This window comes from Dasypus novemcinctus, chromosome 13 (genome assembly GCF_030445035.2).
Source record: "Dasypus novemcinctus isolate mDasNov1 chromosome 13, mDasNov1.1.hap2, whole genome shotgun sequence".
Lineage (NCBI taxonomy): Eukaryota > Metazoa > Chordata > Mammalia > Cingulata > Dasypodidae > Dasypus > Dasypus novemcinctus.
Genome location: NC_080685.1, coordinates 44744978 through 44760576, shown reverse-complemented (window position 1 = coordinate 44760576; position 15599 = coordinate 44744978). Strand labels below are relative to the sequence as shown.

The 15599-nt window shown below is 36.0% G+C and overlaps 1 protein-coding gene across 2 annotated transcripts in view; it reads right to left on the bottom strand.

The window, feature by feature from the left end:
• Positions 1-13828: 13828 nt before the first annotated feature.
• The window catches only part of MAEL (maelstrom spermatogenic transposon silencer), a 77271-nt gene continuing 75500 nt past the window's right edge, over positions 13829-15599 (bottom strand). For both annotated transcript variants that reach the window (XM_071207314.1, XM_004464722.4), the window contains 2 exons: positions 14724-14799; positions 13829-14185 (listed from right to left, as the gene is read on the bottom strand). In XM_071207314.1, coding sequence (XP_071063415.1) covers positions 13998-14185; positions 14724-14799 — 264 coding nt within the window. In that variant the 3' untranslated portion in view covers positions 13829-13997. The remainder of the gene's footprint in view (positions 14186-14723; positions 14800-15599) is intronic.

Here is a 15599-nt window from a genome sequence, read left to right as displayed (position 1 = left end):
TAATGGCAATCTCCCTAATTGATGTAGATGTAATCAGCTATCTACCCAGTAACGTCACTGGTGACTAAAGTCCATAAATGTCCTTATATTACAATTATCCCAGTGCTTGCTTGACCAAACAACTGGGCACAATTACCTGGCTGAGTTGACACATTAGCCTAAGCATCACAGATGCTAACAGACATCGCAAAACCAACATGTCCAAACTGACGCATAATCATCTTCTCCAAAATTGCTCTACTACCGCTTTCTCCATCGCAGTTGATGGCATCTCTGCCTTTCAGTTGCTCAGGTCCCACATTTTAAAGTCATCCTTGATTTCTCTTTTTTCCTCCTATCCCATATCCAACCCATGAGGAAATCATGGTGGCTTTCCTTTCAAGATATATCAATAATCCAACTACTTCTCCTTACCTTAACAACCATTATCATCAATCTCTCACCTGGATTAATGCAAGAGTCTCCCACCTGGTCAACCTGCTTCTATCCTTTTACTTCTGCAATGTATTCTCAACACAGAAAGGCAGAACATTCCTATGAAACCCTAATTCAGATCATTTCACTACTCTATTCAAAAATTTTCACTGGCTTCCATTTCACTCAGAGTTAAAGCTAAAATCTTTACTATGTCCTCTAATGTCCTTCATTATCTGATCATTCCCACCCCTTTAACTTTCTCTCTCTCCCACTGCACTCTCCTTCATTCACTTTGTTACAAGTGTATAGGCCTCCTTCCTGTTCATCAGACACACCAGGCACTTTCCCTCTGCTGGGAATGCTACTCTCCCCAATAGCCACTCGGTTAGGTCCTCACCTACTTCAAGACTTCTTGAATCTTACCTTATGAGACCTACCCCGACCACCTTCTGTGATACAGTAATCCTCCTCTTATTCACCCACATGCCAACACTTCTATCCTCCTTACACAGCTCTATTTTTCTTTTTTCTCATAGTACTAATCAGTTTCTAGCATACTATATAATTTATGTATTTATTGTTCAATTCTCTGACAACTATAAGCTCCATGAGGACTGAAACCTTTGCTTTGTGAAGATATATTCCAAACACCTAGAATAGTGTGTGGTGTATAACTGGTGCTCAATAAATATTTTGAGATTTTTAATGTGGTAAAACTTACATACTGAAAATTCACCTATTTTAAGTGTACACCTCAATGACTTTTAGTAAATTTACAGAGTCATGCAACCATTGCCACAATTTAATTTTAGAATAATTCCATCACACCAAAAAGATCCTCATGCTTATTTAAAGTTAATCTCTGCTTCCACCTCAAAAAATATTTGCTGAATGAATAATCTACCCTCAGGAAACCCCACCTCCAGTCCCAGCTAATATGTGTATTTTATTTTTCTTGGCAGAGGGAGGTCTTGAGTATCTTTCATGGGAACAATTGAAACCTCAGAATGCATGTTCTGTGCAACATATATTCTGTGGTGGGAGGATTCCATGAGCATCTAGTCAGCTACAATGCAAATAGTGGAAGTCTATTTGTCTGTTTTGCCTTACTTTCTCTGACTTAGTGGAATCAGCCTTCAACTCGAAGTAGGGCAAGTAGTATTTCAGTACTGATTATTCTGTCTTTAACTAATAGTCTGACCTTGGGCAACCTTGATTTTGAGTTCTGGGAAATGTAGGCTAATATTAAAATATCTTTCAATAGTAAAGTTGCTACAATTTGCAAGTTACATATTCTATTTCTCTAGTTGTTTTTATCCTTAAACTAGCAACAAATGCTTATTTTTTCTAATTATAGTTCTGTTTAACAAAGTATCTGCATCTTTTTCTGAACAAGACAAGAACTCTTGGCATGCTTTTATTTTCCCCTTTGTTCACTCTCCCCTGCCTGTCACACATCTCATTTAGATATAGTATGCAATTACTTCCAGAATGTTATTTTTAAAAGCCTTTTAATAACTAATAATTTAGACCAGTAGTTGATGAAATTTTTTCTGTAAAGGGCTAGGTACTAAATATTTCCAATTTTGCAAGCCATACATTTGCAGCTACTCAATTCTGCTGTTGGAGTGTGAAGGCAAACAACTTAAATACTTAAGTATGGTTGTGTTTAAATAAAACTACTTACAAAAATAGGTGGTGATATGGATTTGGCTGGAGGACCATATTTTTCCAACCCCTGTTTTAGAGAGTATTACCAATTTAATTGTTAAATATTGATCCTTGTATTGTTTTCAGTTTCATTTTTCTTCTTACTGAAGAACATCCTTAATTCTTTCAGAAAAGAGCCTATAACTGTACAGTGAAAATGATATTTGTACAGTGAAAATGATGTTATTTTACCCTCATGTTTGAATGGCTGGATATAGATTGCTAAATTCCTTGAAGACTTGGAAGATATTATTACTCCATTGTCTTTTTGCATCCAGTATTGATAAGAAGTCTGAGGTGAATCTGATTCTCATTTCTATTTTGTGCAAATTTTTTCTTGTCTCTAGTAACTTTTAGGGTCTTCTCTTTACACACAATAGAAAAAAGATGTGGAAAGCAGGTCGTGGTATAGTTTTTCTCTTATTTATGCCACTTGGCCCTACTTGGGCCCTTTACATTAGCTATTTCTCAATTTCTGATCTTCTGAGAATTTACCTTATTTTTGAGTGTAACCTGTATAATCATTTACTTATATTTAGTTTCAGTGATATTGGGGTAGGTGAGGTAGACATGTGCTCTTATCTTAAAATCTGGTTTCCTGGCTCCTTTTTATCAGCACAAAAGTAAACTACTTGGCATAGCATGATATATTCTTTGCCACCTCTCCCTTATAAGCATCCAAAGATTCAATAAGAAATGCTTCACATGTGTCACTTCATTTCAAATCGTCATGCTTTAGCAAATACTGTTCTTTCCATTCCCTTCTGTCTTAGTTTGCTAGGGCTGCAATAACAAGTACCACAGACTGGTGGTTTAAATAACACACATTTATTTTCCCACATTTAGGGAGTTTGAAGTCCAAAATCAAAGTGTAGGCAGGATCATGCTCTCTGAAGTCTGTCACATTCAGGTGGTGGCTTGCTAGCAATCCATAACTCAATCTCTACCTGTCACATGGCCTGTGTCCTACTACTCCCACTACTATGTTCAAATTTCCTCTGCTTATAAGGACTCCAGTCATATTGGATTAAGGACTATTCTCATTCATTTTGGTCTCATCTTAATAGGATCTTCAAAAATCCCATCTACAAATAAATGATTTATGTCTATGAACCAGAGGTTAGGACTTGAACATGTCTTTGAGGGGGACATGATTCAATCCGTAACACTTCTTCTGTTTGGAAATGTCCTCTGTTTTCATAGCCCCAATCCATTATCTCCTCTTGTAAAATGATCCCAGACCTCTCATATATCATACATCCTCCTTTCACCACCAAAAAGTGAGTTAATCATTCTCTCTGTCTTATTACTCTACCTTTTGTATACTTAATAGCATTTTAAAGATGTAATTCTTAACATAATAGTCATAGTTTTAAAGTGTAAAATTCAGTGGTTTTTAGTATATTAACAAGATTGTGCAATCATCATCGTTATGTAATTCCAGAGCATTTTTATCACCTCAAAAGGAAATCCCATACCTATTAGTCACACCCCATTCTTTTCTACCCTCAATCCCTGGCAACCACTAATCTATGTTTTCATTATGGATTTGCCTATTCTGGACATTTCATCTAAATGGAATCTTACAATATGTGGCCTTTTGTGTTTGACTTCTTTCATTTAACATAATGTTTTCAAGGTACATCTATGTTGTAGTATGTAATAATATGTCTTTCCTTTTTATGGCTGAATAGTATTCTATTATATAGATATAGTACATTTTGTTCATTCATCTCTGAGTTGATGGACATGTGGATTGTTTCCACTTTGGGGCTATTGTGTATAATACTCCAATGAACATTTGGGCCCAAGGTTTGTATGAACATATTTTCAATTCCTAGGAGTGAAATTGCTGGATAATATGCTAACTCTATTTTTCATCTTTTGAGGAAATTCCAAACGATTTTCCACAGCAGCTGTACCATTTTATATTCCCACCAGCAATGTATGAGAGTTCCAATTTATCCATATCTTCATTAAATTTATTTTCCTTTTTTTTCCTGTTATATTCATTCTAGTTGGTATGAAGTGGTATCTCATCATGGTGCTTTTTTAAGAATCCTGTGATAGCTGAGCCCTGAGCCTCAGCAGACTTGCAATTCCTATCCTTTGGTTTATTGGACTTACCCCACTCAGCTAACATGGAGTTGAAGTAGGTCAACCACCACACCAGGGAGCCAAGAGTGCCTACACCTGGAAGCAGGAGAGTTGCATCCAGCATCCATGTGGAATCTAAGCCCCTCTTGATATAGATGTGGAGTGGACACAACCATTCTAAGGTCCACAGGATGGAGGAATAGAGTATGGATTAGAGTGGACTTACTGATAGTCTATTCATGAACTATTGTAATTAGTAATTGAAGAAAATGTGGCATTGGTGTACAGAAAGTGACCATGGTGGCTGCCAGGGGTAGGGAGTGGGAGGAAGAGATGTGATGTGGGGGCGTCTTCGGGACTTGGAGTTGTCCTGGATGGTGCTGCAGGGACAGTTACCAGACATATGTGTGTCCTCCCATGGCCCACTGGGTGGACTGTGGGAGAATGTGGGCTATAGTGTGGACCATTGACCATGAGGTGCAGCGGTACTCAGAGATGTATTCATCAAGTGCAATGAATGTCTCATGATGATGGAGGAGGAGGTTGTTATGGGGGGAGGAGTGGGGTGAGGGGGTGGGGGGTATATGGGGACCTCATATTTTTTTAATGTAACATTAAAGAATAAAAAGAATAGACTTTATTTCTTGGAGTAGTTTTAGGTTTACAGAAAAATTGCACAGAAAGCACAGAATTTTCCCACAAATCATATAATATATAGCCTTCTCATACTGTCTTCACTTAGCAATATACATTTAAGGGTCCTCTCTATCCTCTCATGACTTGATAGTTCATTTCTTTTTATCACTGCATAATATTCCATTGTATGGATATACCATTGTTTGTTTATCCATTCACCTATGGAAGAATACTTTGGCTGCTTCCAGTTTTTGGTATTTATGAATAAGGCTTCTATAAATATTCACATGCAGGTTTTTGTGTGGGCTTAAGTTTTCAACTCATTGGGTTAAATACCAAGTAGCATTATTATTGAATCATATGCTAAGGCTATGTTTAGCTTTGTAAGAAACTGCCAAACTGTCTTCTAAAGCGGATGCAACACTTCATTCCCACCAAAAAGGAATGAGAATTACTGCTGTTCCATATTTTCACCAGCATTTGGTATTGTCAAAGTTTGGAAGTTTAGCTATTCCAATGAGTGTGTACTGGCATATCGTTGCTTTAATTTGGAATTCCCTAATGACACATAATACTGATCATTTTTTTCAAAAGCTCATTTGCCATCTGTATATTTTCTTTGGTGAGATATCTTCTGACCACTTTGTTATTGAGTTGCTTTCTTATTGTTGAGTTTTATTCTTTATTTTGGATGCAAGTCCTCCATCAGATATGTGATTCACATATATTTTCTCCCAGTCTGTGGCTTGTCTTTTATTTATTTATTTCGCTGTTTTATTGAGATATAGTCACATACCGTATGATCTACCCAAAGTGTGTAATCAATTGCTTTTAGTATAATCACAATGTTGTGCATTCATCACCACAAAAAATTTTAGAGCAATTTCATTACTCAAAAAGAAAAACTCCACACCCCTTAGCAGTCCTTAATGGGATAACACAGTATGTAGTACTTTGTGTCTGGTTTCTTTCACTTAGCATAAAGTTTTTTTTCTGTCTGATATTAACATTTTGTAGTATTAGCATACATTTGTTCCAAGAAAACCAATCTTATGAATGCAGTTTTACCCATATTCATATTTCACATTGGTTTTACGATGCTATTCAGTCCCATGTTACATTTTTTAGCTTTCCTTTTAGTAATATACATGACCTTAGACTTTCCCTTCAACCGCTGTCATACCCACATAATAGTACTGCTAGTAACAAACATTATATTGGGCTTTCACCTTTTCTATTCATTTCCAAAGATTAACACACATTGCTTTTACCAGTTCTGCACAAGCTAACACTCAGCTTTCCATTCCCTAATCTCCTTCTATTTTCTGGTGATCCATATTCAAGTTATTAACTCCATGAGATTATACAATATATTTAGTTCAAAGTAGTGCAATCATACAGTATTTTTCCTTTTGTGTCTGGCTTGCTTCACTCAACAAAGTCCTCCAGGTTCATCTATGTTGTCATATGCTTTACAATATCATTTATTTTTACAACTGCATAATATTCTATCGTGTGAATACACCACAGTCTGATTATCCATTCATTGGTTGATGGACACCTGGGTTGTTTCCAACTTTTGGCAATCATGAATAATACCACTATGAACATCGATGTACAGATGTCAGCTTGTGTCACTGCTCTCAGTTCTTCTGGATATATACCCAGTAGTGGTATTGCTGGGTCACATGGCAAATCTATACTCAACTTCTTTAGGAACTGCCAACCAGGCCTCCATAGTGACTGTACCATTCTACATTCCCACTAACAGTGAATACGAATTCCATTCTCTCCTCATCATCTCTGACACTTGTAGTTCTCTGTCTTTTTAATAGTGGCCTTTCTTGTATGTGTGAAATGATCTCATAGTAGCTTTGACTTGCATTTCCCTAATCACTAGTGATGTTGAGCATTTTCTCATGTGTTTTTTTTTTTGCCATTTGTATTTCTTCTTTTGACAAATGTCTATTCAAGTCTTTTCCTATCTTTTAATTGTCTTTTCATTGTTGAGTTGTAGCATCTCTTCATATATCATGGATATTGAACCCGTATTGGACATGTGATTCCCAAATATTTTCTCCCATTGAATTGGCTTCATTTCCCCATTTTAGGCAAAGTCCTGTGAGGTGCAAAAGTGTTTAATTTTGAGGAGGTCCCATTTATCTATTTTCTGTTGCGTGTGATTTGGGTGGAAGATCCAAGAAGCCACCACCTACCACAAGGTCTTTAAGATGTTTCCCTACATTTTCTTGTAGTATTTTTAAGGTCCTAGCATTTATATTTGGGTCTTTGATCCATTTTGAGTTGATTCTTGCATACGGAGTGAGAAAAGAGTCCTCTTTCATTCTTTTGATTATGGATATCCAGTTCTCTCAGCACCATTTGTTGAAGAGACTGTTTTGTCCCTTCGGTAGTTTTGTCAAAAACCAGGTGGCTGTAGAGGTGAGGGTTTATGTATGAACGTTCAATTCTATTCCACTGATCTGTGTGTTCTAAATTTATGGCAGTACCATGCTGTTTTGACCACGTAGCTTTGTAATATGTTTCAAGGTCAGGCAGTGAAATTCCTCTGACATCACTCTTCTTTTTTAGAATGCTTTTGTCTATTTGGGTGCAATTTCTCTTCCAAATGAATTTGGTAATTGTCTTTTCTATTTCTGTAAAGTAAGCTGTTGGAATTTTGATTGTTATTACATTGAATCTATAAATCAGTTTTGGTAAGATTGACATCTTCACAATAGTCTTCCAATCCATGAACACAGAATGTCTATTCATTTATTTAGGTCTTCATTGATTTCTTTTAGCATTGTTTTGTACTTTTCTGAATATATAGGCCCTATACTCCTTTGGTTAAATTGATTCCTAGGTATTTGAACCTTTTTGTTGCTGTTGTAAATGGAATTTTTTCCCGATTTCCTCCACAGATTGTTCAATACTAGCATACAGAAACATTACTGATTTTTGCATGTTGATCTTGTATCCTACCACTTTGCAGACCTCATTTATTAGCTCATCTAGCTTTGCCATAGACATTTCAGAATTTTCTAAATAGAGGATCATGTCATCTGCCAATAGAGTTTTACTTCTTCTTTTACTATTTGGATGCCTTTTGTTTTTTCTTGTCTAATTTCTCTAGCTAGAACTTCTAGCACAATACTGAATAACAGGGGTGACAGTGGGCATCCTTGTTTTGTTTCCAATCTTAGAAGAAAAGCTTTGAACCTTTCCCCAATGAGTATAATATTGGCTGTTGGCTTTTCATATATGCCATTTATCATTTTAGGAATTTCCCTCTTATTACTATCTTTCAAATTGTTTTTATAAAGAAAGGATGCTAGATTTTGTCTAATGCCTTTTCTGCATCAATGAGATGAACATGTGGTCTTTTCCCTTCAATTTGTTAATGGGGTTTATTACATTGATTGATTTTTATGTTAAACCAGCCTTGCATACTGGGAATAAATCCCACTTGGTCATGATGTATAAGTCTATTTATATGCTTTTGGATTCTATTTGCAAGTATTTTGTTGAGAATTTTTGCATCTATGTTCATTAGACAGATTGGCCTATAATTTTCTTTTCTTCTAGTTATTTTTCTGACTTTGGTATTAGGATGATGTTGGCTTTATAAAATGTGTTGGGTAATTTCCTTCCTCTGCAATTTTTTCAAAGACTTTAAACAGGATTGGTGTTAATTCTTCTTGAAATGCTTGATAGGTTAACAAGTGAAGCAATCTGGTCTTGATCTTTCCTTTCTTGGAAAATTTTTGATGACAGATTCAATCTCTTTAAATGTGATTGGTTTGTTAAGTTCTTGTATTTCTTATAGCACCAAGGTAGGTGGTTTATGCATTTCTAGGAATTTGTCCATTTCATCTAGGTTGTTTAGTTTCTTGGCATAGAGTTTCTCATAATAGCCTCCTATGATCCTTTTTATTTCTGTTGGGTCAGTTGTAATTTTCATTTCTGATTTATTTGCATCTTCTCTTTTTTGTGTTAGTCTAGCTAGGCGGCTGTCAACTTTACTGGTCTTCTTGAAGAACCACCTTTTGGTTTTGTTGATTTTCTCTAGGTTTTTTGTTGTTGTTGTTGTTGTTGCCAGTTTCACTTGTTTCTGCTGTAATCTTTATTATTTCTTTCCTTCTGCTTGCTTTGGGATTGGTTTGCTGTTCTTTTTCTAGTTTCTCCAGTTCAGTTAGACCTTTGATTTTAGCTTTCTTCTTTTTTTAATATAAGCATTTAGGGCTACACATTTCTGTCTCAAGACTGTGTTTGCTGTATTACATAAATTTTGATAAGTTGAGTTATTTTCATTTGACTCAATATATTTACTGATTTCACTTGCAATTTCTTCTTTGGCCCACTGATTATTTAGGAGCGTGCTGTTTAGCCTCCACACATTTGCAAATTTCTCTCTATATCTATTATTGATTTCCAGTTTCATTCTATTATGATCCAAGGTGTTTTGTATAATTTCAGTCTTTTTAATTGAGAGCTGCATTGTGACCTAATGAGGTCTATCCTGGAGAAAGATCAGTGTGACAGAGGATCCGAACTGGAGGCCAAGAGCCTTTTCCTTCAAACTTTCTCAGAGGCAGTTCTTCACATTTTACTGGCAGCCCCTTCCCTTATCTGGGTATGAACTAATTCTACTCTCCTCCATATCCTCAACAACCAGTCCCAGTAAGTAGAGAGGTAATTGTCAGCTCTCAAGGCAAACAATGGCAAGACCCCACCCAGTCTGCAAAGTCTCCTGGGACACAGTAGACCAAATTTGTGGGTCAAATGCTGAGGCAGCCTTAAGCTGTGTTCCTGTTTCTTCCTTTTCCTGGGGAGGCAGATCCCTGGGCCCCTCTTTGTTTGTAGCCGCCACCCTGTGAGACCAGAGAACTAATTCAGAGTACCTATAGTGCGGAGGAGGATGCCAACAGTTGCAACTACCGTTTCTCAGTTTTGCCACTGTAATTCTTTTCCTTTGCCCCTTTTCTGGGCAGTGTCCAGCCTTTCCCCTGGTGTCCTAAACCCTACAATATTTTTTCCTAGGCTGCTTCTGCCTGTCCTCTAGCTGTTTTTCTGGGAAAGAATAGAGTTCCCATGTCTTTCTAGTCTGCTATCTTCCTGGAAGTGTCTGTGGCTCATCTTTTCATTCATAACAGTGTTTTTTAATAGGGTAGACTTTAATGAAGTCAAATCTATCAATTTTCTTTTTCATGGCTCATGCTTGCTGTATTGCACCTACAGTCATTGATTCTTGGGGAATATGGTGTAGGATTAGGCAGACAAGGTTCAGCTCTCTCATGAAAACAATGGAGAAAAAGCCAAAAGCTGCCCAAGGGACCTGCTTCGGGACTCTTCAGACCAGGACAGTGCTCCACAACTCCCAGGAGTGAGGGACAGAGAGACAAAGAACCCAGAACAACAAACCGTGAGTTACTAAACCTCCTGGTCACCAGGAAGCTCCCCTCACCAGAAGATATTAAGCTGGAGTAAAACCCCTAGGTCATTGCAACTGACTGAAAGGGGAGTAGACGTCTTACTCCATCAGCTAGTCAAGGGAAAAGGGAAGTGCAGTTGGGGAGCTTTTCTTCAGTGACTTTGATCAGTGGAGCCCACTTTGAATCTCAGATCCAGCCAGACCTAAACAGGCTGACACGCCTCCATGGAAAGGTGCACTGCCATCTGCTGGCCAGTTTGGAAATTGCATGGACAAAAACTGTACTTTGGTCTCTCTGATCTCTAACTTCTGGGAGAAAATGTGCAACCAATTAGTGAGTCCCTGGCACAATTTTGATAACTTTAAAATTAAATTGCTGGGCAATTTTAAAGACTTAGGATAAGATGAACCAAATAACAGAGAAGAGCTGTGAGAAAATAATAATAGGCGAGAGAAATTGGCCATCAGAGTAAATTCACCAACATATTCAGATGCCTGGGCATCAGCAAAAAACTGCAAACCACACTAGGAAACAGGAAAAGATGGCCCAACCAAAGGGAAAAACCAATTATCCTGGCAAGATACAGGATTTTAGGCAATTAATGATACACAACTCTCCTATATCAATTTAAAGAATTGAAAGTATGACTAAAGAAACAGAGGATATTAAGACAAGACTGGAGAGCATAAAGAATAATTTGGAAATCTCCCAAGAAAGGTAACAGACCTTATGGGAATGAAAGATATAACAAATGACATTAAAAATACATTAGAGGTACATAAGAGCAGATTTGACTTGTTCAAAGACAGAATTAGTGATTTCGAAGACAGAACATCTGAACTGGAAATGACAGGAGAACAGAGAGAATGGGGAAAAAAATGGAACTGGGCCTCAGGGAATTGAATGACAATGTGAAACACAAAAACACACTTATTGGTGTCCCAGAAGAATATGGAAAAGGGGCAGAAAGAATATTTTAGAAAATGACTGAAAATTTCCCTACCCTTATGAAAGACATAAATATCAATATCCAAAGACAACACACCCAAAACAGAATAAATTCAAAGAGAACTATCCCAAGACACCTACTATTCAGAATGGCAAATATGAGAGATTACTGTCTACAAGAGACTCACCTCAGATATAAGGACATAACCAAGTTAAAAGTGAAAGGTTGGAAAAGAAAAAAGTCTTCACCAAATTTGAGGTCAATTAAGACTTTCTCTCACATCTTCTAGATTTGTAGTTTTGCATTTTATATTTGGAGCTATGATTCCATTTTGAGTTAATTTTGTGGGAAGTGTAATGTTTGGGTCTAGACTTTTTTTTTTGGCATGTGCATATCTAGCATCATATGTTAAAAACACTATTCTATCTCCAATGAATTGCCTTTGCTCCCTTGTTAAGGATGAATTTATGATATTTGTGGGGATCTATTTCTGGGTTCTCTATTCTGTACCCATTGATCTATTTGTCCTTTCATCAATATCATACTGTTTTGATCACTGTAGTCTTATAGCAAGTTTTGAAGTCAGATAGTGTCAATCCTCTTTGTTGTATTATGCTAGTTATTCTGGGTCTTTTGCCTTTCCATATAAACATTTTAATGTTTGTCAATATCCATTAAACAATTTAGGGAATTTTAATAGGGATTGTGTTGAAATCTATAGATCAAGTTTGGAGTTGACATCTTAATACCGAATCTTTCTATCCATGAATATGGTCTGTCTAATTTAGATCTTTGATTTCTTTCATCAGTTTTGTAGTTTTCCTCATATAGAGCCTATACATTTAAGACTTATACCATATTTTATTTCATATTTTTGGTGCTACTATATGTGTGTTTTAAATTTCAAATAGAAACATTTATCGCTGGCATATAGGAAAGCAACTGACTTTTGAACATTAATCTTGTATCATGCAACATTGCTCTAGTCACTTATTAGTTTCAGGAAGTTTTAGTCAATTCTTTGGGATTTTCTACACAGATAATCCTATCATCTGTGAACAAAAACATGTTTTCTTTCTTCCCAGTCTGTATACATTTTCTTTTTCTTGTCTTACTGAATTAGCTAAGACTTCCCATACAATGCTGAATAGGACTGGTGAGATGGAACATCCTTGTCTTGTTTGATATTAGCCGTAGGTTTTTTGTAAATGTTATGTTGAAGAAGTTCCCTCTATTCCTAGTTTGCTGAGAATTTATATCATGAATGAAGGTTGAATTTTGTCAAGTGCTTTTCCTGCATCTATTGATACATGATTTTTCTTTCTCAGTCTTGATGTGATGGATTACATTTGATTTTTAACATTGAACCAGGCTTGCAAAACTAGAAAAAATCCTACTTGGTCATGGAGTCTAGTTTTCTTTATACATTTTTGGATTCAGTTTGCTAGTATTTTGTCAAAGATTTTTACATCTATATTCACAGGAGGTATCAAGTCTGTAATTTCCCCTTCTATTGTTAGGTTTTGGTAAATTAGGGTAATACTGGCCTCATAAAATAAATTATAGAGTATTCCTTCTGCTTCTATTTTTCTGGAAGAGACTGGAGAGAAATGGTATTTTTTTTCCTTAAATGTTTGATAGAATCCACCAGTGAAACCTGGTGCATTCTATTTTGGAAGGTTAATTGTTGATTCAAGTTCTTTAACAGATGTAGGCCTACTTAGATTATCTATTTCTCACTGTATGAGTTTTGGTAGATTGAGTCTGTGTGTAAAACAGGTATCTCCTCCCTTAAAGTTATTATAAGGATTTCAGAAGAGGATATATGTCAATGCCCATATAGCAGATACTAAATAGTTATTAGAGGAGAATGTCGATGTTAAGAAAAACCAGAGTCACCTGACAGAGATACAGTGATTCCTTGTAATCAAAAGGGACCAGGACTTTGAATGAGGAACAGACATAAATTGGAATGCTGTCTTTCACTGCCTTGTGTGGTCCTGGGTTGTGGTTCAAACGTCATCCATTTTCCATCTGCGCTCACATAATATCCCAGATTGAGAACGTGAGCCAGTTTAAGTTATAAACAAGGTGAATACTTGACTCAATATGACATCTACTTGGTATAATCTGAAGAGCTTTGTGGTCAAATGGACCTGGAATTTTATCACTTTCTAGACATATAATTTGGGGCAAAGTATATAATCTCCCTTATTTTGGCTTCTCAAATCCTTCAAATGACTACCAATGTCAGCGTATGTAAAATATTTTAAGTAGCAAAATTTTTTTTTTGCTAAAGGCTAATTTTCTTAGATATCTGCAATGAAAATAGTCCGCAGGTCTCTAGTGTAAAGTGTGGTTCCACCTTTCACAATGCAAAGAAATATATTAACACTACCTCAGAATCTTTCAAAACAGATATTCAATACCTTTATTGTATAGGAAAAGAACTATCAACTTAAAACATTCCCCAAAATACAACTCTGAATAGTTTTGTTCTTATAGGACTCAAAACTTCTATGGCATTCCCATCCTACAGTCAGGAAGCAGAATAAGCCCTCAATAAAAAAGCAAAATTGCCAAGTTCTTCTCCAATCACAATTATTTTTAATCTATGCAACAGAATTTTTTTATAAATTAGTTTTTACAGTAGTGACATTTATCACTGATGTGATGATATCTTTGTTTAATATGACTGTAGTCAGAAGGGAGGTTGGGCAGTTTTATTTCCAGAAATTGAAAAAGTACCATTATTAAGATAAGGAAGAGAAAGATTTGTATCCATCTTCTGAAGACATGTAAGGTGAGAGTGAAGTCTCACAGCTGGAGAATTTGTGGATGTTCCTGGCGGAAAAGGAGATGCTTTCCAATAAGCGGGTAATTCCTCTTCCCCGAACACTGCTGTTTTGGCCAGAAATCTTCATCCCAGATGGGTAGTCACCTAGGATATTGAAAATACAAGAAATGTAGCAATTTTGGAATTTTATTGTAGAGTGATTTCTCATGGACTCATCCTACTGTAGGCCTCTTACTAGGAAAGTCTTAATTAAAGAAATTAATTGCTTCAAGTGACTAAATTAGCCAGGATAGAAATTCTTTAAGGCTGGCTAGACTATTTCTAGCAGGACTTATTTAGGCCTGGAAATTTAATTAATGTTCATCACGCACTATATGAAATTTTATGTCCCTAGATTTTAACCGTCCTCATTTCCCCAAAATACTATACTTACAAGAAAAACAGATTTTCTTTTAAATGCCCTGAACCAAGTCTGAGGAGTTAAATTGTATAAAATACACAAAAATGTACATATTGAAATCGCTTAAAGGTGCTAATGCCAATTAACCCCCCAATTCAACAAGCTCCTTATATCTTAAAGCTAATTTAAAAAGCATCTGTTTCAGTACCACACACTGAGATCTTAATAAGCTCTAGGCCCTAACCTTCCTGAGGTGCATCTTTATAAAAATAAGATGTTTACCTGTGGGTGTGTGTGATCTTTGTTCCAGATTAGAAGAGTTGAAACGAGAGAATCCCGGACTCTCAGCCCTTAACTTCTGTAAGAAACAAAAATTGAAGAAATCACTTAAATTACAAATTACTTGTTAAAAATGCAAACCAATGCCCAAATATTTTTAAAATGTCCAACTAACTTTCACAGTTAAATTCCTTGTATTCTGGAAGTTGCTTAAGTTATTTCACAGTCCTTTTTACTCAGTTTAAGTGTTGCTTCCATCTCCACAGTAACCCCTTAAAGTATTTAAATCAGTTCTGTTCCAGAAAACACTTAGAATAGTAGTCTGGCTTAAATTGGTACTTTCTAATGGGTTGGGGTTAATAACACAGAAACAGTGTAGTATAATGGAAAATAGGCTTTGGAATCAGACTGCTTGGGTTAAAATCATCACTACCATCATGTAACATTTTTTTAAGTCTTGATACATCATTTGTCAATGGGATATTTATATAAAGCAGTACCATCAACTGTCTTTATTCAATGCTTACATGCCGAGTACTATTCTAAGTATCACACATTAACTTTTAATTATTTTATTGAAGCATATCATTCATATATGAACATAAAATACAGTAAAATCTGTGAATTCACAAAACAAACATGCATATCATCATACATCATACAGCTCCCCACCACCACCTTGCACTATTGTGAAACAACTGTTTCAAATTATGAAAGAACATCATCAAAATATTACTAACTATAGCTCATATCTTACATTTGGTGTATTTTTCCCCCGACCCACTCAATTATTAACACCCTATATTAGTATTATAATATTTATCATTCAGGAGAAAACATTCTCATATTTGTCTTAACTGCAGTCTATCATCCACCACT